Source organism: Amphiura filiformis, unplaced genomic scaffold (genome assembly GCF_039555335.1).
Source record: "Amphiura filiformis unplaced genomic scaffold, Afil_fr2py scaffold_79, whole genome shotgun sequence".
Taxonomy (NCBI): domain Eukaryota; kingdom Metazoa; phylum Echinodermata; class Ophiuroidea; order Amphilepidida; family Amphiuridae; genus Amphiura; species Amphiura filiformis.
Genome location: NW_027305543.1, coordinates 258,784 through 286,611, shown reverse-complemented (window position 1 = coordinate 286,611; position 27,828 = coordinate 258,784). Strand labels below are relative to the sequence as shown.

Here is a 27,828-nt window from a genome sequence, read left to right as displayed (position 1 = left end):
TTTTCTAATTGTCACAGAGGGCGCTTTTCACTTGCACAATTTTTTTTGAGACAGGCTGTAGTTTCAATAATCATATACCAATGCTGGAAAGTCGCAAATATATCTGGCCTTTCCACTTAGCTGGTACAATTAGCAAGGTTCACTAATCATAGATAATACTTAATAGTAAATGGCCAAATTCTAAGGCCAAACAAGGGATTTCAAGGGGAACTCCAATTCAATTTTAAATTTGCTTATATTTCACAATAGTTTAAAGGGATTAATAGAGATTTCATGTATGATTGAAATTGTCTAAAAATGATCAACAATCATAATTAGGCCAATTTGATCATTATGATTGTTTATTTCATAAAACATGGCAATTAGTTGCTCTATTCCTCTAAGTTTAAATTGATATCCACAGTGCAACTGCTGTCAGACATATATAAAATATAATTTAGTTTAAATTTGGAGATATATATCTTAGCCATGGTTTCTGAATTTGACAACTCTCTCCCACAATATAAAAGTACATGCATACGTTAACCTTTTAACACTTCCTTCATTGCATACATACACACATACCTTCATTTTAACACTTTAACCCTACTTCAATTTAACATTTTAACACTACTTAAATTTTGAATGCCAGATTTTGAATTTACCATATTGCTTTCACCATTGCTATTTGTTTGATTTATTGGCACATCTATGCTTATTCCAAAATGCAAAATGTGAATTTCATGGTGTTTTGGTGTACCAAAAATGTGAATTTTCAGGTGTTCTAGCTTATCAAAACACTGATACTCCCTGTATCTGTATATTGTCTGTAGCTAACTCATGCATTCATTTCTTTATATTGCACAATAAGTTTACCTGTTGCCTCTTGTCTATCTTGTCCAAAGGAACAATCATGATTGTGATTGTTATGAATTCCCCAAACTGGAAGTGGTAATGAACTTGCAAAGTGCGTGCGTGCGTCAACCATGCATGCATGAACGCCAGCAGCCAGGTAGCTTATTTTGAAACTTGTACAGATGGGGTTATTTTGTGTCATGCTGTTTTTTGCTTCAATAATCACGAATGATTAATGGTGGAAAGTCCCGATATCAGTATTACTCTGGTACAAGTTGCAAGGTCTATAATACCAACAGTGGGCACTACTGGTTTTCTCACAGAGCCCCTGATTGGTTAGTTACATGATATTGTCATCTGAGTAACCAATCATATTGCAGTTATACTGCACAGCAAACATGATTCGACGTTTGCAGTACTTAAACCTGGTTAAAGGAGTATTTCGTGATCCTAGCATCCTCTATTTATGTCATTTTTCATTAGATATCCACGAAAACAACCTATTCCCAAAATGTCAGTTGATTCCGATTTTGCGTTCACGAGTTATGCATGATTATGTGTATTACACTGCTCCATAGACAATGCGTTGTAATTTCGTTCTGGTGCACCAGAACGAAATTCAAATTTCACGATATCTCTGCTAAACGAATTAATCTGCAAGAAATATTTTGTACATAAACATTATGTAGCCAGAGGTTTCCAGTGATATAAAAATCTCAACTTTTTTTGAGAAAAGCGGGGGGATGACGTGGATCACGAAATGCCCTTTTAACAGGAAACTATTCCAGCAAAATCAATCGATAAAGTCTAGTCTATCCTCCACATTGAATGGTGGACTGCACTTATGCTCAAATATGGCACTTGCCAATCAATAATCACCCACTTGAAATCCCCTGACTCGCTGCACAGACAAAAGTTATGGGCAGACATGGGAGCTGTTTTTGCTGTTATCTGTCATTTAGATATCAGGGAGGTAAAAACATTTGCAGATGTCCCACATACTCAGTTTTTAGCCTACATGTAATGTATACATTATTCTTGATTGGCAGCAAGTACAAAATATATCCGTCAAGTGGTTTAGCTTTAATGCCCTTCTACAAGTGAGTGATAGTCACTAAAAGTTGCATTCGATTTACATAGGGAATTTTGCAGGCCATGCCTTGCCCTACTTACTAAAACACCAAAGTGCGAATATTTATTATCTAAATTAGCTACAAATTTAGGACATGTTACAAAACTATATTTCCTAGAATTTCAGAGAGTACAAAACATATTGGCCGGATATTTTTCACACAGTGACGTTGACTAGAAATGGCCTATACCTCTAACATACAATGTTTGTAGAGGTCATACCTCAATGGTGAAAGCACTGTGTATTGTGTATAGGAAAATTTTTAACGTGTGTAATTTTTCGCGGTTTGCCGAGTTTGAACTACATTGCTTGTTTTTGATTTCGCGATTTTGAGTTTTCTTACATAGACCTATACATTAAAAGAACATATTCGCGTGTTTTTATTTTTGCGGTAGCTGTATTACGCACGAAAATTAATATACCGCGAAAGTATCCACTTTTACAGTATTCTTATCATATCTATGATTGGGTCAATACATGGTACAACCCTCTTTGTAACCAATCAAAATAGTTCTTAGAGGCTGATAAATTCGCCTCAATGACGAGTAAAAAACAACTTCTTCCACCCATCTCTGTATAAAGGGCGTGGGTCTGATTATTACTCACCTGAGGTGTAGGCTGTACTGAGTTATATTTCAGAGAAGAGCAGATAACTCACATCAAGATAGGAATCTGGATAGTCTCGGATACTGGAATAGTAACCGCTAACTAGTGGGATATATCTATATATATAGCTCATAAAGAGCTCATTCTTTGACAAGTTGGCTCCAAGCAGAATGGTAGTTATTCTAATTAAGTCATGTGACAGGGTGTAGGAGGGCAGGTTTGGGGAAATGTCCTGGTACTATAATTCCATTGGCTAATGTTCAGGACAATCCCACTATAGCGGCTTCCTAGTGAAACCTGTCCAACTAAGTAACCGTAAGTGGTGCTATTCCGAAACTACATTAGTATAAGACTAGCGCATATTTGATACCAGGTCCCCCACTGTAAAAAACGGACCAGCCAAATTTGCACGCTACAGAGCCTGAAAATAAAATCCCGCGAATCACACGTATGGGAGCTGCCATAGGGTGCTAACGAGTGCTAACGGCAACGCGGGGGTCGCCGGGGTGCTAACGAACGCGTCGCCAGCACAAGCGTCCTACGCGATCAATAACGCGTATAGGGCGCATTCAAGTGCGCCGTCCGCAACCGGTAGTTACTGATACGCGATGACAGGGTCAATGGCCGCTTCCACGCAGTAACATACTTCTGAACTCACTGTCAGGGTCCTGTTGATACCTGCACCAATACCGACACTATCAATTTACTGAGGCAACTAGGCCTATTTGATGATTTCTAGCAATGTCATACTACATAGTGCTCTCTCCATAGAACATGTAAACACCACAACATTGAACATGAAATAAAAGCACCCTTTGCTTTTTGCTCAAGTGATGTCGTTGCTACATTTCTAAATTCATTTCCCCCGGGCCAAGCTGTACTCCATACAATGTTCGTTTCGAATACTGCAGTTTGCATCCTGGTTGATATGAATTAATATGTTTTTTGTACTTAAGGTGGTACTACATACCCCCTGATAAACATTGTGACTAATTTTGCATGTTTCTCAAAAAATAACTACACACTGGTAGCAAAATGTGTATTATAGGGGCAAGGAATCAATTACTTCACTGAAATTTCAGTGATTCAAGACAAGTGGTTCATTATATATGTTTAAAAATGAGGTACACTCTAGCGGTACCTCTGTTCTTATCATAAATAATGTACCGCTTGTCTTGAGTCACTGAAATTCCAGTGTAGTAACTAGATTCTTTGCCCCTATAATATACATAACTTTAGCTACCAGTGTGTTATTACTTAATGAGAAAAATGCAAAAATAGTCACAAATTTATCAAGGGGTGTAGTACCACCATAAGGTTAGATATTTGGGCTTGAGAGAGACTTACTTCCATTATATATAGAAACCTGTTCAAATACGGATTTTGATCCCATTACTTACAAATTCTCAAATGCCGGAGGGGGAAGTGCGTCGGACTCCCCACAGAATGGATGCCAATACACATACGACTCTACCATTTAGGCGCTGGAGGCGACCTTAAAATGTTTGAAGCTTCCCTCTTTCATAAACCTGGACCGTAACTTAATTTAATGACAATATTGCTTCATATTTGTCACCTATTTGTATGACAACTTTAATTTAGCGAGACCCTGTTTGTACCATGTTTACTGGTTATATTTCGGACCTAAGATAAGGACTTTTCCTTCGACTGACGTTGATATTTTTATATTTTTCAAACGGTATTTCTTAATAAAACGTCTTATTAATCAATTGTTCTTCTTGTTTCATTAAATTCAAATTTCTGGTATTACCATCTCATTATAACTTTAGTTTGTAAGTGAAGCAATAGGAAATCCCCTCATTGAAGATTCAATCTACCAGCACTACTTAGATTGGACCATCCAGGATCAAGACAACGTGGATTTCTTCAGACCTTATGTTGACTTCGTCACAGATTCCTTTGCCGCGAATAATGACATCGTAGCTAGAGCTCATTCAATGGCAGGGGACCAGGTTTACCGTTATCAGGTACGTAGCTAGAGCTCATTCAATGGCAGGGGACCAGGTTTACCGTTATCAGGTACGTTGCTAGAGCTCATTCAATGGCAGGGGACCAGGTTTACCGTTATCAGGTACGTAGCTAGAGCTCATTCAATGGCAGGGGATCAGGTTTACCGTTATCAGGTACGTAGCTAGAGCTCATTCAATGGCAGGGGACCAGGTTTACCGTTATCAGGTACGTAGCTAGAGCTCATTCAATGGCAGGGGACCAGGTTTACCGTTATCAGGTACGTTGCTAGAGCTCATGCAATGGCAGGGGACCAGGTTTACCGTTATCAGGTACGTAGCTAGAGCTCATGCAATGGCAGGGGACCAGGTTTACCGTTATCAGGTACGTTGCAACGTTTTATTAATTGCTAAGCAACTTGTGTTTTATTTATTTTAACTTCACTTTGATACCTTGGATTGAGCAACCACGATCAAGATAACTTAACTTTCATTTAATCTAACCTCAATAATATCATTCAAAATGATAAATGTACATTATATGCAGGAAACCCGGCCGTGAGTTATATTGTACGTGTAATGATAATTAAAACAAAGACATGTGGAAGCAAATTAAACATAAAATTGATTAAGTGTGCTTGCAGCTGTGGTACCAATGTAATCCATTGTCCCACTGACGACTCTAACAAGTACAAAGTCAAACCACTATTTGATAAAGAGCTATCAAAGAAAAATTGGAGTTGACTTTTATAGGTATTTCCATTACTGCATTACTATATACATGTACGTTCTATTGTTTTTAACAGATGACACATGCGCCAACAGTTTCTATTCGCTGGACTCCACGTGGGAATCCCACGTGGCTCGAAAGTGGACATAGTGAGGATATTCAATTGGTCTTTGGCTTTCCTTTCATTGAAGGAAAGCCGGAGCTGAGTGGACCGGAGATAGAATTGAGCGTCAAGATCATTCGTTTTTGGACTGAATTTGCCAAGACAGGGTAAATATATCAAGATCTAGTTGTTTCCTTTACCGTAGTATGTGTTCACTTAACGAAGGGTTCATTGTTTATTTGAATCCAATAATGGCTGTTATGAAGTTCAAATAGAATCAAATTGAATAGTGGGGACATTAAAGGCCACTTTTAGTAATCTCGGTGAGAGTGTAAAAAAATAAAGTGTGTATAAACTGCCAAAAGGATAGTTTGTCATTAGGTCATTGTGAAATGAAAAGTATTTGGCAATGCATAAAACTTGTAAAACTGCAGTATTGAAGAAGTTGAAATCCCATTGAAATAAATTCCTCAACAAAAGTTTGGAAAGTTTTATCAAACATCTATTTATTTATGACATGTTCATATCGTGTTGCATTTCAAGGGATAGCTACTTTCAATATCATTATTCCCCTTCACAATGACACCACATTTGAAGCAATCACTTTTTCTTTGCGCGGATAATACGAAACTCTTCCCTTCTGCCAGTGTTTATTTATACTTTGTAATTAAACAGGACACCGAGTATGTCAAGTGACCCAGATAATGAGATGTATTGGCCTACGTTTACCGTTCCTGAACTCAACTACAAAGCATTGGCTCTCAATTTGACTACAGACAGAGCTCTTAAAGCAGACTCTGTACGATTTTGGAATGATCTTGTACCAAAGTTGGATATTTTCACTGGTAATTACAATTATTGTTTGTAAAAGTTTCTTATGTACGATGAAGCCGTTACTCAACCTTAGGCCTCGCCTGAGCTGGCGTTTGTTTTTGTTGTTGTTGTTGTTTTGTTTTGTTTTTAGAGATAAAATACTGAGATAAAAAAATCTTTTCATCATTTTCAGAGGATCTGCCGGAAGTTGAACGTGAATGGAGAAATGCATTTTTCAACTGGAAATACACTGCTATGACAGACTGGTGGGATGCGTTCAACGCATATAAACGCACTACATGTGATGAAAATGAATGCAATGAATGACTGGTTCGAAACTGAAGTAATCTGTCATGTCAGTCATGTTGGCCATTCGTTTAGACTCAAAGGTCCGATTTCTCGAAGCTTGGCTAGTGGTCAGGCTTCCTAAGCCAGTAGGCTAGCCCTATCAAGGTGGATCCATTTTATTGATTCATCTTTCTAGGTGATGTACAATGTGAAATTGTAAGCACTGATATATGATAAGTTGGGTTTAAGCTTGAAGGTTTAGGAAGCCTGATCACTAGCCATGCTTCGAGAAACCGGCCCTAAACGAATTGCCACAATCAGACAATAGAGAGGTTGCGATTACAATACTCATTGATGGTGCGCACATCTAACTATTCACTCTCCTGTGAGGTTGCGATTACAATACTCATTGATGGTGCGCACGTCTAACTATTCACTCTCCTGTGAGGTTGCTTTTTATCAACGAGCTATGCAAAGGGCAACATGGTCGACAGGGCCTGGGCTTTATCAAGGGTCAGAAACGCCAAGAGTAGATGTTTAAGCCAGATCATCCATTCTACGCTAGCATGCATTACCAAAGATGTCTCAGAAGAGTACCTACTTGTATCCTTATATGGAATGGCAAAACAAGGTCGCTTCCTCGGATGGGAAACAGCCAAGATGGAATAGCCTCCTCTACTCCTGGTCACCTGAGATGTTGAAAATTTACCTCAACATTTGTATGCATCATCTTTTCATAAAGTATTTTGACCCACGCATCATCGTTGTATACACACCTTTTTAATGTTCTCACTTTTCTCAACTCTCTTTTTGCATCATTTAACTGTAGATACAATATACACCTATGAAAACAAATGCAAGTAATCCTTAAATCTGTAAATCACCTACTTTTGCTATCTTGCCTAATGTTTCTTATACCACTTACTATCTTAATTTATCTTTGTAAGTACCGGTACATGTGTTCTTTTTTATTACTTAAAATGAGCAGAACAGCTTTATATACAGCCTACAACCCTTTAAGAATACCATACTAATAAACTATGCAAATACTGACAGCAAAAGAATTAAGGTACTAGTTATGTTCACCCCTGTATATCCTAAACAACGACAAATATGTCAAAATTAAAACAATCAGTCAATACCTGAAACCTTTAGCTCTGATGTAAGACCTCATTGGTTGAAATAGGTTAAGAAATGGTGATCGAAAACCAATGAAGGAACGTTATCAAAAGTTGTATTTAAATGTTCTACTCAATGGAAAGCATGGTGCTACTTTGTGTACAAATCAACAAGGCATCCAACTTTTGGATTTTGGATCACCATGTCTTTATTTTCTTGACCAATTTCAATGAATGAGGTCTTAAAACGGGAAGAATCACTAAACAGGAGACAAACATAGTATGGTGATTGATAGCGAATTGATATTTTATCGTTCCCCACACCCACCAAACACACAAGCTAAAAGTGATTAAGACTGAGAAGAAGATAAAGTTGACAAAAGTTCTGCCAATTTCTTCTTCCTGTATTAGTATGGGCATTTCTGGTACCTTTAATCATAACCGTGTACCCTTTTTTTCTTTTCCCTTATTTCCGAAGGAATGCTTGGGCAGAAATGCGAGCTAAGTACCGAAGTTGTGAACTTGACATTCACAGGGGTACTAGTAGAGGGTACATGGATTATGTCATGAAAAGGACATTTAGATTATTTTCAAACATCTACATGCATGTAACCCTTTTTTGGACACACGGTACCTTAATTATTTTGCTGTCTGTATTAATGAAATGGACTACAACATTGTCTCCATTTCATTGTAACAATTTGGTCGTAACCGATTTACAAAATGATTTGAAACACGATCTACAGTAGCATACAGAAATGGATTAAGTACAGAATTAATTGGTAAAATAAATGCTGTAATCCATGGAAATGATTCAGGAGGGAGTTCCTTTACGCCAATCTGTGCCAGAATACCCAATGTAACTATAGGAAGCCAACACATGAGGTCAGTCAATGCGACCGCGCCCATTTTAATGGCCATTTTCAAATCTGTTTTGAGCAAGGAGAATCCTGATTTACACATAAACAAATAGGAGTATGTAACATATTGCAATCAACAAACACAACAGAAAGTTGAGCCCAAGGAAAAGTCCAATTGAGAAATAGTTTCCTAATTTTGAGCCACTTTCTGTAAATATCTGTAACTGAAAATGGTCGACACCCCTGTCAAAGTCATATAGAATTGTAATGTTTTTATAGTTTTCTTTGTAAATTTTAGTTTTAGCCAATGGCAACCCAATACATACATCAGAACATTGATACAATTTATCATCTTGTAAGGTAATAGTTACAATACTTAAAGCAAAAGCAATAACCCATGCAATTGTTGTCATTAATACTTGTGTCAATTTGCCAAATAGCTTGCGTGTTATGAAGATTTTTCGAAATGTCCAAAGTCTATCTACAGCTATAAGGGTTAGAAAGAGAAGGGATGCTTCACTTGATAAGACTGACAGAAATCCTGCAATTTTGCAAAGTACACTGTTTCTCCAATGTTCAGCAAATGAAGGAAAATACTCACTGTAATACTGATCTATAGATGCAATAACTAACAAATACACACCCATAAGTAAGTCTGCCAGAGCTAAATTGGTTATAAAAACAACTTGTTTCACTTGCTTTTCATCTGTTGATGTAGACTTCATTTTTTCACATCCCCAAATGAATACCACAATGTTAGCAAACAAAGCACAAAAGCCAAAAATCCATGTACAACATTTAACTGTTGTAGATGGGAGGAGCTGCTTACACGTTAGGTAAGGAGATTTCTCATTTCTTGGAACACACTGAGGCTGACTTACTATTTCAAGAAAACAACATGTGGCTGGGTTGTCTACTTTGATGTAACTATTGTTTTGCAAATTCAATCCCACAAAAGAGTTTTTTGTAAATTTTGTTAGATTATTATATTCAAAGTTTATGTATTTCAATTTGTTTAAACCAGACAGTGCTTTATTAGGAATGTGTTTCAATTCATTACTTGAAATTTCCAAAAACATCAAATCAGTCAAATTTGCAAACTGATATGGGTACAGTCTGTCCAGTTTGTTTGAATCGATAGTTAATATCTCTAAAGGCATTCCATGAAATTGGTGAAAAACATCTTTTGGTATTTCAGTCAACCTGTTTTCATAAAGATGAAGCCCCTTTAAGCTTTTAAGGTCTTTAAAAACAGCAGAAGGCAATGATTCAATTTCATTGGCACCAAGTCTTAATTCCTCTAACTTGGTCAACCCACTGAAAAGGTCAATTGGAATTACACTGAGTTTGTTTCCAGTCAACCAAAGCTTTCGCAATCGCTGCAGATCTCTGAATGATGGTAATGATTCAATGTTATTGTTTTCCAGACTCAATAAACCTATCTTTGTCAAACTATTAAAAAGGTCACTTTGTATCACACTGAGTTTGTTCCCATACAGATAAAGCTTTTGTATTTGATGAAGATCTCTGAATACACCTGATGGTAATGAATCAATGCGATTATTACCTAAATGTAATAGCTCTAACTTTGTCAAGTTATTGAAAAGGTCACTTTGTATCACATTGAGTTTGTTCCCATACAGTGCAAGCACTCGTAATTGATGGAGATCTCTGAATATACCTGATGGTAATGAATCAATGCTATTATTACCCAACTGTAATAGCTCTAACTTTGTCAAGTTATTGAAAAGGTCAGTTTGTATCACATTGACTTTGTTCCCATACAGATAAAGCTTTTGTAATTGATGAAGATCTCTGAATACACCTGATGGCAATGATTTGATGTTATTTTCATGCAGAGCTAATATTTCTAGCTTTGTCAAACTATTGCAAATGCTACTTTTCATCACATTGAGTTTGTTACCATACAATTCAAGCACTCGTAATTGATAGAGATCTCTGAATATACCTGATGGTAATGATTCAATGCTATTATTACCAAATTTTAATATCTCTATCTTTGTCAAGTTATTGAAAAGGTCACTTTGTATCACATTGAGTTTGTTACCATACAATTCAAGCACTCGTAATTGATAGAGATCTCTGAATATACCTGATGGTAATGATTCAATGCTATTATTACCAAATTTTAATATCTCTATCTTTGTCAAGTTATTGAAAAGGTCACTTTGTATCACATTGAGTTTGTTACCATACAATTCAAGCACTCGTAATTGATAGAGATCTCTGAATATACCTGATGGTAATGATTCAATGCTATTATTACCAAATTTTAATATCTCTATCTTTGTCAAGTTATTGAAAAGGTCACTTTGTATCACATTGAGTTTGTTACCATACAATTCAAGCACTCGTAATTGATAGAGATCTCTGAATATACCTGATGGTAATGATTCAATGCTATTATTACCAAATTTTAATATCTCTATCTTTGTCAAGTTATTGAAAAGGTCACTTTGTATCACATTGAGTTTGTTCCCATACAATTCAAGCACTCGTAATTGATAGAGATCTCTGAATACACCTGATGGTAATGATTCAATGCTATTATTACCAAATTTTAATATCTCTATCTTTGTCAAGTTATTGAAAAGGTCACTTTGTATCACATTGAGTTTGTTACCATACAATTCAAGCACTCGTAATTGATAGAGATCTCTGAATATACCTGATGGTAATGATTCAATGCTATTATTACCAAATTTTAATATCTCTATCTTTGTCAAGTTATTGAAAAGGTCACTTTGTATCACATTGAGTTTGTTACCATACAATTCAAGCACTCGTAATTGATAGAGATCTCTGAATATACCTGATGGTAATGATTCAATGCTATTATTACCAAATTTTAATATCTCTATCTTTGTCAAGTTATTGAAAAGGTCACTTTGTATCACATTGAGTTTGTTACCATACAATTCAAGCACTCGTAATTGATAGAGATCTCTGAATATACCTGATGGTAATGATTCAATGCTATTATTACCAAATTTTAATATCTCTATCTTTGTCAAGTTATTGAAAAGGTCACTTTGTATCACATTGAGTTTGTTCCCATACAGATAAAGTACCTTTAATTGTTGGAGATCTCTGAATATACCTGATGGTAATGATTCAGTGCTATTGTTACTCAGATCTATTAGCTCTAGCCTTTTCAAATTATCGAAAAGGTTACTTTGTATCACATTGAGTTTGTTCCCATAAATGGAAAATACTCGTAATTGATGCAGATCTCTGAATACACCTGATGGTAATGATTCAATGCTATTATTACCAAAATTCAATCTCTGTAAACTGTAAAGATGACTGAATAAGTCATTTGGAATGACAGATAAATTATTGTGTGATAGGACTAGTGATATCAATATAGGTTTACCAAATAGTATTGTTTGGTTCAGAAAGGATAGATGGTTGTTATATATCGACAAATCAGTTAAATTCCTTGGCAGACTTGTGGGAATGTGTGAGAAAATATTTGATGCAATATCCAACAACAACAATTTAGTCGGAAGGGTTCCAATTTGAGATAAATAGCAATCAGGTAAAGACAAGACCTTTAACATTAGCATCTCTGAAAATATATCTTTTTCTACTTCCTTAATTGTATTTCCACCTAAATACAGTACATGTACATTGACCAACCCATCTAACCAATTATGTGAAATATACTTTAGATTATTTACATTTAATAGTAGCTGTTTTAATTTGTACAAATGTGAAAACGAACCAGCTTCTATACTTGAGATTTGGTTAAAAGACAAGTCCAATGTATGAATGTTTTCTAAACCTTCAAAAATACCAGGCCCAATTCTAGTTATCTTATTCCGGCTCAACAATAAAATGATAACATCTGATTGATTGAGGAAGCATTTGGGTTCAATGTGAATGATTTTTCTTTTAGAAAGGTCCATTGCAGTAGAGTTTGCATGAATAAAAAAAGAAGATTCGTGTATTAAAAGAATATTCTTGCTGACATACATATCTGGACAGTCAATAAAAAATATTTGGATTTGTAGGGAACAGAGGCAGTCATTAGGACATTCTGGGAATTCAGCTAAAAGTATATCATCTGCAAGGTCAAGGTCAAATCCAGGCAGCTCATCTGGTTTGAAATATGGATCACCTTCAAATGTTATCTTGAGAGACGGGTTTAACTCTTGTATTTGTGAAAATATATCTGGTTCTACATGTACTTCCTTAATAGTATTTCCACCAAAATACAGTAACTGTACATTGACTAATCCATCTAACCACCACCAAGGTGACTTGTAAGTTACCTTATTTTCATTTGGGTTGGAATACAGGTATGGATCACCATCTAATGTTATATTGAGAGATGGGTGCCACTCTTGTAGTCTGACGTAGGGAATGTCTTGATATGGTATTTCATATATCTCATCAACGATATGAACATTTTTACATTGTTGGAACTTGAAATTTTCAAATGTACGAAGATTACCTATATCAAACCATTTGACATATTCAAAGTTAGTTGTTGATGCAATCACGCTGCTCTCCTGTATTTCCAAAATAGACAAAACTCGCATGTTGATATGAATTGTACTACAATTAAGAACTATTGCGCATGGTTGAACTGTCGTCGTAAATCCAATCCAGCCAAAAGATCGATTCAAACATTCTGCTCCCGATTCTACCAGGGTAAAATAGTCAAAGATGGACCATGAGGACATCCAAAGAACATTCACAGTAATTCCATGGTTATTAGAGGAGGACACCACAGTGTCGCAAATTTCATTCTGGTATGTCTGAATTGTAAGCGTATCATTCTGGGAAAGAATGAAATGTTGATTTTGACATCTTACAGTATCATTGTCTTCATCCACTTCAGATGATGCTAAATCAAAACAGGTCATCACTAGTGAAAACAGGAGAAGGTAAGAACAAAATGTGTGTGCCATTATGAAAACTGTCCGAATCACAAACAAGATGAATTCAGATCAATGGTTTTAGTTCTCTCTTTCACATTTATGCAGTGCCAATAGCTTTATTCAGATGATGAGGTGGTATATTCACTCCAATCCATATATGTTGGACAAGTTAACTTCCACGATTCCAGCAAAAACACATTTAATGACTACACCTCACATAGTATGTCATTAATTCATTAGTGGCTCCGTGCAGTTGTTAGAATATGTGAAATAAAACCGAATTTCACGATAACAGTTCCACCATATCCTTTAGGCTTGCCAGCCTTTCAACTCTAATTTTAATTTGTGTAGAAACTTTGACTTACAAAATATATGTCCTATTATCTTTCAGTACTCATTCAATTGATGCAGTTGTCTCTACTAAGGTTTACACACTTTTTACAATACCAGTTGAGATTCAAAGTTGAAACAAATTCATGCGTACAGTACCTTTATACAGTAGAAGAAAGTGTCTACGTGTTTCATGCCTGTAGTTTCAATAATCATATACCAATGCTGGAAAGTCGCAAATATATCTGGCCTTTCCACTTAGCTGGTACAATTGGCAAGGCTCACTAATCACATATAATATTTAATAGTGTATGGCCAAACCCTGGGGCCAAACAAGGGATTTCAAGGGGAACTCCAATTCAATTTTAAATTTCCTTATATTCCACAATAGTTTAAAGGGATTATGATAAGGATAATGAACTGAGTGCAATGCATTAGTCAAAATATTATTGCACGCCTGTCGGCTCTCGAGCTAAATGCATTAACTCCACGGCAAGTGCGATTATCTTGACGAATGCATTTGCACGAATACATTATGCGTCATATACTTTGAGTGTATTAAAACAATAGGCAATATTAATTGCTGCATTCATTATATTAGTTTGAATATTAGGGAAAATATCTTAAATTTTAAAAACACCGTCAGTCCACTGACCAGGTAGCATTTAACTGGTCAAGAAAATCAATCACTGTATAAGGTAGCTATCAATGGTGTCGATTGCGCCATACGCCATACTTTAGTAACTTATTCACGCAGGGTTTGTAATCAATTGACTTTATATTGTGATCATTTTTATCGTGGTTCCGAACACAGAGAGCATGAACCAGTTGACCTAGAAACGATCGATTTTGATGTCCCCACTTGTACGACGGTGAATGGTGATGAGAGAATAAACTTATATATCAATATCAACTGGACTTTATAGTTCTATAATTTGAACTTTAAAATCTACTTATATTAAAACACACGACAGTGGAATTTTACAATTTCTACAGTATTATAAAGCATGATCATGATATTATTCGCTAGTGTGTGCTTCCCGGGCGTATTTATGTTTTTTTTAGATATAGGCCTATGTATTTCATTGTAAAATGCTGAATATTTTGTAATGGTGTCATCTCGTATATGGTCCACCTGTTTTTAGCCCATTTTAATTAATAGAAGCTCGATTAATCATAATTTATGGCAATGATAGTTGCAAAATAGAACACAGTTTGTAACCTATCATTTACATCGTGCGCATGAAAAAAATACCATAACCTATAATTATTTTAACACCACAGAATGTATATTCGTACTTTTTTGATGGTATATATAGAGATACTGGGGAAGGATCAATTCCAGTCCGGCTCGCGGGCAACTCAACCCAAACCTCCACGTGGTGTCGGATGGATAACGCAAACTTGGGCTCTGGGGAACAGGCTTGGATGCGAGGAAGTCAAGCTAGCGGAGGATCATGCAAAGTATTTTGACCACGTTTTAGCCCTTCCTCGGCTGACTCAGCCTGGTGTGGCTCTGAAGAGACACCGTTTGGCTTTTACCACGTTGACAAAGAAACAAATTTGGATTCATCGTACGAGCATATACAGCAAGAGATATACAACGAGCTAGGCATGAAGAAGATAGAAATAAATAAGATGCAGTGAAGCAGATAATTACGTATTGTGACTGAATGGAGATATATAGGTGCAACTTGACAAAGGAGTGAGTACTGGCGCAAATAACCTCAGTAGTTGAAAGCGCCATACAAATCAACCAAAAACAAAAACAAAAAAAAGATCAATTCCAGACAGGAGCTCCGAGTCACCCAATGACGAGTCATGCTTAAACTCATCTGAGAGGCATGGATCTGATACCTCTCGGGCTACATCTGGTGGAGATCGACGATATCTGAACATTGCAACATGGAATGTCCGTACGATGAACGACTGTGGTAAACTAGATCAAGTTCGCATGGAGGCAGAGCGTTTGAGTCTGGATGTTCTAGGACTGGCAGAAACCAGATGGACTTCATCAGGACAGGTGAATACAAATGGCTGGATGCTCTACTATGTAGGTGATGACAATGTTCACCAAAGAGGTGTGGGATTCCTTGTATCGCCAAAGACTGTCAAATCTGTTTTGAAGGTCCAACCAATATCAGACAGAATTATCATGATTCGTCTCAATGCAAAACCCAAGCCAATAACAATCATCCAGATCTACATGTACATGCCAACGACTGAAGCGGACGACGAAGAGATACTTTCAATATATGCTATGCTGCAAAAGGTAGTGGACGAATGCCCCAAGAAAGATCGACTGGTGGTGATGGGTGATTTCAACGCTCAAATTGGTGCTGATCGCCATCATATGTCCTGTGGTAGATATGGTGTCGGAGAAGGTAACGACCGTGGACAAACACTGCTCTACTGGCTCAGTGACAACAAATTAGTTGCTGTGAATACCTGTTTCCAACATAGAAGAAATCAGCTGTATACTTGGTGTTCTCCAGGTGGCCTATGGAAGAACCAAATAGATTTCATCGCTATCCGGCTACGTGACAGAAGAGAATGCATAGACAGCAGAGCATTACGCAGTGCTGATTGCGGTACAGACCACCAACTAGTCTGGATGAACGTGAAGGGTCGCAGTTGGAACACGAAAAAGTGACTGTCAAAGAAAGTGAAACCAAACCTAGCACAGTTGACAGATCCAACCACTGCAGAGGCATTTGAAGCCAGTGTCCAAGACCACTTGAAAGACAAGGATGTTTCATGGCCAGTATTAGCAGATACTCTATCTTCAGCAGCAAAAGAACATTGTCCGGCTGTAAGAAAAACAGAAAAGCCATGGATAGATGCAGGGGCGTAACCAGACCTGACCTTCCGGGGGGGCAAGATTGAAAAAATTCCCAATTCTTGACCAAAAGTCGCGAGCGGCTAGCCGCGGAGCGTTAAACGGGTGGGGTCCAGGGGCCCGCCTTAGGGGCCCTGGCGAAGGGTCAAGGGGCGGAGCCCCTGAAGCTCTGGTTTTTGGCATATTGGAAGCTAAAAAATCAGTGTTTCAGAGTACAAATTTCAAATTCCCTCTTTCCCTTTTCTCTTCTCCTTCCTTTTCTCTTCTCCTTCCCTTTTTCCCTCTTTTTTTTTTCTTCTTTCCCTTTCTCCTCTTCCTCTTTTTCCTTTTTCTCTTCTCCTTCCCTTTTTCTTCCTCTTTTCTCTCCTTCCCCCTTTTCCCCTTCCCAATTTTTTTTGCTCTTCTTCCCAGTTTTTTTGTGTCCGGGGGGGCAGCTTGCCCCCCCGGCCACCCCACTGGTTACGCCACTGGATAGATGATCCAGCAATCCAAGACTTGATTCTCCAGAGACGTCAAGCCAAGCTGAACAACTTCCAAAACCCAGAATACAGACACCTTTGCAAAGCTGTCAAGACTGCATGCCGTAGAGCAACACGCAAATGGCTGGACGATGTGAGCGCTGAAGCAGATAAATCATTCAGGTCTGGGAACAGTAAACGCACACACCAGCTGATAAGGCAGATTAGTGTACGGAAATGTCCTCAGGCAGGCCCTGGTATCAAGGACGAGAATGGTGAGATGCTTTATGAGGCTGCTAGTATCAGAGACAGGTGGACAGAGTATGGCACTCAACTATTTCACTCCGATGCCCCAAGGCTCCCCAAGATGAACGCCGACCAAAGCTACTAAAACCTGAAATCATGCTAAGTGAAATCAGAACAGCTATAAAGAAACTAAAACCGGTAAAGCTGCTGGTCAAGATGGGATATATGGAGAAATGATCAAGGCGGGAGGAGAAACTGTTGTTCAAGCAATGAAATAAATAAATGATAACATCTGGAAGACAGGAGAGTGGCCCAGTGACTGGACTCAATCAGAAATAATCACCTTACCAAAGGTACCTGGCACTCAAGAATGCTCTAAACATCGTACCATCAGTCTGCTATGCCACGCTTCAAAAGTGCTAATTATACGCTGCAGGCTAGCCCACTACATTATGCCGCAGATCGCAGAGGAACAGTTTGGATTTGTTGCTGGTAAAGGGACAACTGACGCAATCCTCACTTTACGTAACATCATTGAGAAAACAGTGAAACGCCAAGATCAACAACTGTGGCTGATGTTTGTCGACTACAGCAAGGCCTTCGACACGGTCAATCATGATGTCCTGAGGAAAACTCTCTTGGACTTTGGCACACCAAATCACCTAGTCTGGCTACTAAACAGGCTGTACTCAAAAGCAACTGGTGTTATTCGTGTAGCAGATGGCCATACAGACCCATTTCCATTTCAACAAGGAGTTCGGCAGGGCTGTATTATGTCCCCCATGCTGTTCAACGCCTGTGGTGAATCGATCATGCGACAGGTGAATGAAGTTGTAGATGAGAGATCAGGCAGCATTGTCGGTGGAAGAGCAATATGGAATATTCGCTATGTAGATGATTCCACACTCATAGCATGCACGAAGGCAGAACTTGAGAAGCAAGCAGTCGAGTTGGAGAGGTGCAGTCACACCTTTGGTCTCCATATAAACGCAGCCAAAACCCATGTTATGACCCATGGTAGCAAAGAGACAATCTCCCTGGGTGGAAAGCCAATCAAGCAGGTTAAAAGGTTCAAATACCTTGGCTCAATGGTAGGGTGTGATGGAGACTCTACACCGGAGATCAATGCTCGACTAGCAATTGCCAGAGATGCCACCAGCCAATTATTAGGATTATGGAAGGCTAAAGCGATCAGCCTGAAGCTGAAGAAACAACTGGTGAGATCCCTTGTCTGGAGTATAGCCCTGTATGGTGCAGAAAGTTGGACCCTAAAACAAAGCGATATCAAAAAGATAGAGTCGTTTGAGTTGTGGGTATGGCGCAGAATGCTTCAGGTCAGTTGGAAAGATATAGGAAAACCAGTGCATGGATCCGTCAGAAAATGGGCATCACAGAGAAACAAGGTCTGCTCAGTCAGCTGAAGAAAAGAAAGATATCCCTGTATGGTCATTGGAAGCGGCGTCAAGATAGCATTGTTCAGATAACGATAGAAGGAGAAGTAGAAGGAAAAGCCAAGCCAGGTCGAAGGAAAACAGGATGGATTGATAACATCAGAATGTGGACTAATGGTGGAATGGCCGTGGCAAGAGAGAAAGCACGCAAGAGAATGCCGACGGTTCTATGAGGACTATGGCAACGCAGCAGCAGCAGCAGCATATCGAATTCACAAATCTGCCATTGCTGAACATATTGCCAACCAAAACCACGTAATTGGGTGGGAGGAAGCTCAGGTTATTGATCAAGAATCTGACAAAACTACACGCTGGCTAAAGGAAGCAATCTGGATTAGGAGTAGAGGAAAAGACACTATGAACAAAGACGAGGTTGCCTACCGACTGGACAAAATTTATGACCAGGTCATAAATACTCGGCAACAAGAAAGTTTGGTGACGTCATCAAAATCAGACAGAAGTGTTGCCGGTGCTAAAACATCTAGAAACACCAGTACCAGAGTGAACAAGATTCCTGATAGGAATTGAAATATTTCTGAGTGATTAGTATCATTTTAATTGGATCTGAAAAATAACCTTTGTCAATCAAATTGCTTTTTTTTTTGTTCAAATAATTTAATCAATATCTAATACTTGCAGATCGTACAGTTTTACTGGATATCATGTCTTTTGCACAACAAAGCCGATACATGTTCAGAATAGCCTTCGTATTGACCCTTTTCCATAGATTGTTGACTTCCACTGGTTCAGCACTTGGTGGGGAGTAGCGAGGCCAGAAAATCTCGACTGACTAGGTTTTCAGCATTATTTTGGGATCATGTGAGGTAATCCGTGGGTCAAATCACCAGGTCATTTCTGAGTCACCAGGGGTCATCTGAGGTCAAATTGTCATATGGGCATGAAACTTGGCAGGTACACTCAACATTTAGAGCCAAAATTTTGGAAGGTCATTTGGGGGTCACCAGGGGTCATCTGAGGTCAAATGAATAAAAACTGCCATATGGGCATGAAACTTGGTGGGTACAGTCAACATTTAGAGCCAAATTTTTGGAAGGTCATTTCGAGGTCACCAGGGGTAATCTGAGGTCAAATTAGTAAAAACAGTCGGATGGGTTTCAGATGGGCATGAAACTAGGTGGGTACAGTCACAATTTAGAGCCAAATTTGGGGGAGGTTATTTTGGGTTCACAAAGGGTGATCTGAGGTCAAATTGTCGTATCGTCAGCCAGGGAGGTAAATAAGGATAATTTACTGGGTGGGCAATTTAATTTATTTTTGCCCTCAAATTGGGGAAAATAATTTACTGGGTGGGCAGCGATAATTAATGGCATCCAGGCGTTTGGATTTTCGGAAATATACACCTGATTTTGCGTGGAAGTTGGCTTTGATGTAAATTAGTGGACTTTTACCCTCCCCTAAATGTATCTTGTATAGATATTAGCATATTCATGCTGTAACTTTCAAGAAAAATTGTATATCGTATTATATTTCACTTCAAGGACCAATTATTTTCAGTACATTTTTGATACTTGTTATCCAAATTTACACATTATTACAGGCGTTTCAGGGTTTTTGAGTGGCTCAAAGTGGCATCACGGTATTATGTTGGTATTTGCCGGTATTTTCCACCCAAGCCGGTAAATGAATTTGCTAGAATTTGGCAATATGGATAACCCTGAATTATATTGACCTATTTCCCAACTATAATTAAAATGTTTATTTTGCCAATTCTTATAACATCTAGGCCCTATGTTGCACAAAATAATAAAGACCGATGTAGAATCACAGTCGAAAGGTGTAAAAAGTATATGATATTAAATGTAAAATAACATTTATTCTTTCAACATTTAAAGCTTAGATTGATTGCAAGAAATCATTTTCATAATACTATTACCTATTTTTGTGCACGCTCAAAGACTTGAAATGAGCAATCTATTTGGATTCAGTTTCAAATGTTTCAACTTGTCTATTAAAACACACCTTATTCAAGAATATCAAAATTTATGGGCTCATAATAATTCTTTCAGGTTTTGTGTGGAAATTACTCAAAATAATATTAATTTTTGTTTGGCTTCCTATACCATTTTGTACTGTGTGATAATCATTCCTACTCCAAAGTTGTAAACATGGTAAATGAATAAATTGGCAGATGTTAAAAAAAGATACACCACTTTCATTATTCAACATCACTTTTAAAATGCAAGTTGATTTCAAGAGATGCACATTGGTACTAGTTTATGATAATAATTATATGGTGCCCAATTTTTTGTGGGCAAAATAATTTACTGGGTGGGCATTTTTGGGCAATGGGCAAGTTGAATATACTGGGTGGGCAAAATAATTTACTGGGTGGACATGTTACCATGTTATTTACCTCCCTGTCGTCAGCCTGCTACGCTAATTGCCTAAGTCATTTTTTATGTTTCTCATTTGTAATTTTCTGAGTAATAAACCCATAATTAATCAAATTTCCAGCCGTATTCTTCATTAACTTGTGGAGTACATCAAAAGAGATCTATTCCACAAGTTAATGAAAAATGCGGCTGGAAATTTATGGGTTTATTACTCAGAAAATCAAAATTGCAAATGAGAAACATGTATAAATGACTTAGGCAATTAACGTAGCAGGCTGACGATATGGGCATGAAATTTGGGGGGTACAGTCATTAACATTTAGAGACAAATTTTTGGAAGGTCATTTCGGGGTTACCAGGGGTCATCTGAGGTCAAATTAGTGAAAACTGTCGCATGGTCATGAAACTTGATGGGTACAGTCAACATTTAGAGCCAAATTTTTGGAAGGTCATTTCGGGGTCACAAAGAGGCATCTGAAGTCAATGGGCATGAAACCTGGTAGGTATAGTCAACATTTAAGAGTCAATTTTTTTTGGAAGGTCATTTCGGGGTCGCAAGGGGTCATCTGAAGTCAAATTAGTAAAAACTGTCAGATGAGCAGATGATGTCAGATGAACTAGGTGGGTCAGTCACTATTTAGAGCCATTTTTTACTTATGTTACCAAAGGCAATTGCGAAAGCAGGCGGTCACATAAGCAGGCGGTCGCGAAAGCAGGCGGTCGCGAAAGCAGGCGGTTGAGAAAGCAGGCGAGATTAGTGTTTCGAGAACCGCCTTCTTTTCTTTAAAATTGACTAGAACACACAAAAAAAAAATTAATTTCGGAATTTATATAGCGCTTTTTCCAGAGGATTCAAAGCGCTGTAATTTCGCTGCGTGGTGAATCATCACAATCAGATCGCATCAACTAGGCTAGTTGCAGCCGAACCCGGCGCAAACCTATCCGCACTTAGATTGTAACATCCACCCATTTTCTGCAGCTCCCCAAATTCCATTGGGTGAAGGAAGTTTTTGATAACGAAACAACTAATCACCGATTTTGAAAGCAGGAGGAAACCGGAGATCCCGGAGAAAACCTGCGAGAGCGAGCATGGATCGGGATAAACCAAATGCACATGAGTCCTTGGGCCGCGCCGGGCTTGAACCCGGGACCTCAGTGGTGCAAAGCGAGGGTACTACCGCTGCGCTAACTCGCCCTCCCAAACTCACTAGCACACACACAAAACACGGTCAAGTTCCTCATAATTCATATTTTTCAATCACAATGGCGCCATTAAACAGCATTTATTTACGGTTATACCAAGATTGTTTTAATCATTTTATTCAAATACTATATCATCTTGCCTCTTGTATGCATCATCTTTTCATAAAGCATTTTTGCATTTTGACCAATACATCATCTTTGTATACACACATTTTAATTTCCACGCTTTTCTCAACTTTCTTTTCACATCACAGAAACAATAGATTCACCTATGAAAACAAATGCAAGGAATCCTTGAATATGTAAATCACTTACTTTTGCTATCTTGCCCAATGTTTCTTATACCACTTATTTTATCTTTGTAAGTACATGTGTTCATTTTCATTACTTAAAATGAGCAGAACAGTTATAAAGAGCCTACAACCCTTTGAGAATATCATACTGATAAACTATGCAAATACTGACAGCAAAAGAATTAAGGTACGAGTTATGTTCACCGCTGTATATCCTAAACAAAGACAAATATGTCAAAATTAAAACCACCAGTCAATACCTGTAACCTTGAGCTCTGATTTAAGACCTCATTTGTTGAAATAAGTTGAGAAATGCTGATTGAAAACCAAATGAAGGAACATTATCAAAGGTTGTATTTAAATGTTCTAATCAATGGAAAGCATGCCGCTACTTTGTGTATAAATCAACAGGGCATCCAACTTTTGAAGTTACATCTTCCTTGTGATTTCGGATCACTGTTTCTTAATTTTCTTGACTAATTTCAATGAATGAGGTCTTAAAGCCGAGCTAAATGATGCAGCTATTGGCTGCTGGTTGTACTATGACATATCTGTCTTTGTTAAGGATATACAGGGGGAAACTGGTACCTTGGACTACAACATTGTCTCCATTTCATTATAACAAGTTGGGCGTAATCGATTTACAAAATGATTTGATACACGATCTACAGTAGCATAAAGAAATGGATTAAGTACAGAATTAATTGGTAAAATAAATGCCGTGATCCATGGAAACAATTCAGGGGAGAGTTCCTTTACTCCAGTCTGTGCCAGAATACCCAATGTAACTATAGGAAGCCAACACATGAGGTCAGTCAATGCGACCGCGCCCATTTTAATGGCCATTTTCAAATCGTTTTTGAGCAAGGAAAATCCTGATTTACAAATATGCACAAATAGGAGTATGTAACAAATTGCAATCAACAAACACAACAGAAAGTTGAGTCCAAGGAAAAGTCCAATTGAGAAATAGTTTCCTAGTTTTGAGTCAATCTCTGTAAATGTCTGTAATTGAAGATGGTCATCATATCTGTCAAAGTCATATAGAATTGTAATGTTTTCATAGTTGTCCTCATATATTTTAGTTTTAGCCAATGGTAACCCAATACACACATCAGAAAATTGATACAATTTATCATCTTGAAGGATAATAGTTACAATACTTAGAGCAAAAGCAATTACCCATGCAATTATTGCCATCAATACTTGTGTCAATTTGCCAAATAGCTTGTGTGTTATAAAGATTTTTCGAAATGTCCAAAGTCTATCTACAGCTATAAGGGTTAGAAAGAGAAGGGATGCTTCACTTGATAATACTGATAGAAATCCTGCAAGTTTGCAAAGTACACTATTTCTCCAATGTTCAGCAAATGATGGAAAATACTCGCTGTAATATTGATCCACAGATGCAATAACTAACAAGTACACACCCATAAGTAAGTCTGCCAGAGCTAAATTGGTTAGAAAAACAACTTGTTTCACTTGCTTTTCATCTGTTGATGTAGACTTTATTTTTTCATATCCCCAAATGAACACCACAGTGTTAGCAAACAAAGCACAAAAGCCAAAAATCCATGTACAACATTTAACTGTTGTAGATGGGAGGGGCTGCTTACATGTTAAGTAAGGAGATTTCTCATTTCTTGGAACACATTGAGATTGGCTTTTTATTTCAAGAAAACAACATGTGGCTGGGTTGTCTACTTTGATGTAACTATTGTTTTGCAAATTCAATCCCACAAAAGAGTTTTCTGTAACTTTTGTTAGATTATTATATGCAAGGTTTATGTATTTCAATTTGGTTAAACCATTCAGTGCGTTATTAGGAATTTGTTTCAATTCATTACTTGAAATGTCCAAATACATCAAATCTGTCAAATTTGCAAACTGATATGGATAAAGCCTGACCAGTTTGCTTGAATTGATAGTTAATATCTCTATAGGCATTCCATTAAATTGGTGGAAAACATCTCTTGGTATTTCAGTCAACCTGTTCTCATAAAGATGAAGCCCTTTTAAGCTTTTAAGGTCTTTAAAAACAGCGGAAGGCAGTGATTCAATTTCATTGGCATGAAGCCTTAATTCCTCTATCTTGGTCAACCCACTGAAAAGGTCAATTGAAATTACACTGAATTTGTTGCCACTTAGCCAAAGCTTGCGCAAATTCTGGAGATCTCTGAATACACCTGATGGTAGTGATTCAATGTTATTGTTTTCCAGACTCAATAAACGCATCTTTGTCAAACTATTAAAAAGGTCACTTTGTATCACACTGAGTTTGTTCCTATAGAGGTAAAGTTCATCTAATTGATGAAGATCCCTGAATACACCTGTTGGTAATGATTCAATTCTATTGTTAGCCAGATGTAATTTATCTAGCTTTGTCAAATTATTGAAAAGGTCACTTTGTATCACATTGAGTTTGTTCCCATACAGATAAAGCCTGTATAATAGATGAAGATATCTGAATACACCGGATGGTAATGATTCAATGCTATTGTTACCTAGATGTAAGTAATGCAGCTTTGTCAAGTTATTGAAAAGGTCACTTTGTATCACATTAAGTTTGTTCCCATAGAGATAAAGCTCCTGTAATTGATGGAGATCTTTGAATACACCTGATGGTAATGAATCAATGCTATTTTTACCTAAATGTAATTTATCTAGCGTTGTCAAGTTATTGAAAAGGTCACTTTGTATCACATTGAGTTTGTTCCCATACAGATAAAGCTCTTGTAATTGATGAAGATATCTGAATACTCCTGATGGTAATGAATCAATGCTATTATTACCTAAATGTAATAGCTCTAACTTTGTCAAGTTATTAAAAAGGTCATTTTGTATTACATTGAGTTTGTTCCCATACAGAAGAAGCTTTTGTACTTGATGGAGATCTCTGAATACACCTGATGGTAATGAGTTGATGTTATTTTCATTCAGACCTAATATCTCTAGCTTTGTAAAACTGTTGAAAATGCCACTGTGTATCACATTGAATTTGTTCCTATAGAGATAAAGCCTTTGCAATTGATGGAAATCTCTGAATACATCTGATGGTAATGATTTGATGTTATTTTCATTCAGACCTAATATCTCTAGCTTTGTCAAATGATTGAAAAGGTCATTTTGTATCACAGTGAGTTTGTTCCCATACAGATCAAGCCCTCGTAATTGATGGAGATCTCTGAATATACCTGATGGTAATGATTCAATACTATTATTACCAAAATTTAATATCTCTATCTTTGTCAAGTTATTGAAAAGGTCACTTTGTATCACATTGAGTTTATTGCCATACAGATTAAGTACCTTTAATTGTTGGAGATCTCTGAATACACCTGATGATAATGATTTAATGCTATTGTTACTCAGATCTATTAGCTCTAGCTTGTTCAAATTATTGAAAATATCACTTTGTATCACATTGAGTTTGTTACCATACATAGAAAATACTCGTAATTGCTGCAAATCTCTGAATACACCTGATGGAAATGATTCAATGCTATTATTACCCAAATTTAATCTCTCTAAACTGTAAAGATGACTGAATAAATCGCTTGGAATAACAGATAAATTATTGTGTGATAGGACTAGTGATATCAATGTAGGTTTACCATATAGTATTGTTTGGTTCAGAAAGGATAGATGGTTGTTATCTAAGGATAAATGGGTTAAATTCCTTGGCAGACTTGTGGGAATGTGTGAGAAAATATTTGATGCAATATCCAACAATATCAGGCTATTCGGAAGGTTTCCCATTTGAGATAAATGACAATCAGGGAAAGACAAGACCTTTAACATTCGCATCTGTGAAAAAATATCTTTTTCTACTTCCTTAATAATATTTCCACCTAAATACAGTGTCTGTACATTGACCAACCCATCTAACCAACTATGTGAAATATACTGTAGCTTATTTACATTTAATATTAGCTGTTTTAATTTGTACAAATGTGAAAACGAACCAGCATCTATACTTGAGATTTGGTTGAAAGACAAGTCCAATGTATGAATGTTTTCTAAACCTTCAAAAATACCAGGCCCGATTCTTGTCATTTTATTCCGGCTCAACAATAAAACGATAACATCTGATCGATTTAGGAAGGATTGAGGTTCAATGTTAGTGAGTTGTCTGTCAGAGAGGTCTGTTGCAGTTGAGTTCGCATGAATAAAAACAGAAGATCCGTGTACTAAAAGAATGTTCTCGCTGACATACATATCTGGACAGTCAATAAAAAATATCTGGAACTGTAGGGTACAGAAGCAGTCATTAGGACATTTTGGGAATTCAGCTAGAAGTATGTCATCTGGAAGGTCAAGGTCAAATCCAGGTAGCTCATCTGGTTTGAAGTATGGATCACCTTCTAATGTTATCTTGAGAGATGGGTTTAACTCTTGTATTTGTGAAAATATATCTGGTTCTACATGTACTTCCTTAATAGTATTTCCACCTAAATACAGTATCTGTACAATCGCCAATACATCTGACCACAATAAACCATGTGGAATATATTTTAGCTTATTTGCATCTGGTTTGAAATATGGATAACCATCTAATGTTATATTGAGAGATGGGTATAACTCCTGTAGTCTGACATAGGGAATGTCTTGATATGGCATTTGATAAATCTCATCAACGATATGAACATTTTTACATTGTTGGAACTTGAAATTTGCAAATGTACGAAGGTTACCTGTATCAAACCATTTGACATATTCAAAGTTAGTTGTTGATGCAATCATACTGCTCTCCTGTATTTCCAAAATGGATAAAACTCGCATGTTGATACGAATTGTACTACAATTAAGAACTATTGCGCATGGTTGAACTGCCGCCGTAAATCCAATCCAGCCAAAAGATTGATTCAAGCATTCTGCACCCGATTCTACCAGGGTAAAATAGTCAAAGATGGACCAAGACGACATCCAAAGAACATTGACAGTAATTCCCTGGTTATTGGAGGAAGACACCACAGTGTCGCAAGTTTCATTCTGATATGTCTTAATTGTAAGCGTATCAAATGTTGATTTTGACATCGTACGGTATCATTGGCTTTATCCACTTCAGATGATGCTGAATCAAAACAGATCGTCACAAGCGAAAACAGGAGAAGGTAAGAACAAAATGTGTGTGCCATCATGAAAAACTGTCCGAATCACAAACAACATGAATTCAGATCACTGGTTGATGAGTTCAATATATCATCAGTGAAGTTTATTTCTATACTATAGCACAGTTAGTTTTTCCCTTTAAATTTTTCTTTAATGTAGTGCCCTTTTTAGCTATATTATT

General features: G+C 37.2%; 3 protein-coding genes across 3 annotated transcripts; 2 read left to right on the top strand and 1 right to left on the bottom strand.

The window, feature by feature from the left end:
• Positions 1 to 1,762: 1,762 nt before the first annotated feature.
• On the top strand, positions 1,763 to 7,779 carry LOC140144772 (acetylcholinesterase-like). Its single transcript, XM_072166574.1, has 5 exons — positions 1,763 to 1,807; positions 4,363 to 4,560; positions 5,346 to 5,539; positions 6,048 to 6,217; positions 6,379 to 7,779. The coding sequence occupies exons 1-5, from the start codon at positions 1,763 to 1,765 to the stop codon at positions 6,510 to 6,512; spliced, it is 741 nt and encodes a 246-aa protein (XP_072022675.1). The 3' UTR covers positions 6,513 to 7,779.
• A 5,367-nt stretch (positions 7,780 to 13,146) lies between these two features.
• LOC140144771 (craniofacial development protein 2-like) lies at positions 13,147 to 17,379 on the top strand. The gene is made up of 3 exons (XM_072166573.1): positions 13,147 to 13,232; positions 15,486 to 16,311; positions 17,038 to 17,379. Exons 1-3 carry the CDS (start codon positions 13,147 to 13,149, stop codon positions 17,377 to 17,379), a joined length of 1,254 nt encoding a protein of 417 aa, XP_072022674.1.
• Positions 17,380 to 22,485: 5,106 nt separating this feature from the next.
• Positions 22,486 to 27,572, bottom strand: LOC140144770 (uncharacterized). The gene is made up of 2 exons (XM_072166572.1): positions 23,465 to 27,572; positions 22,486 to 22,511 (listed from the first exon to the last, which is right to left on the bottom strand). Exons 1-2 carry the CDS (start codon positions 27,570 to 27,572, stop codon positions 22,486 to 22,488), a joined length of 4,134 nt encoding a protein of 1,377 aa, XP_072022673.1.
• Positions 27,573 to 27,828: the final 256 nt, after the last annotated feature.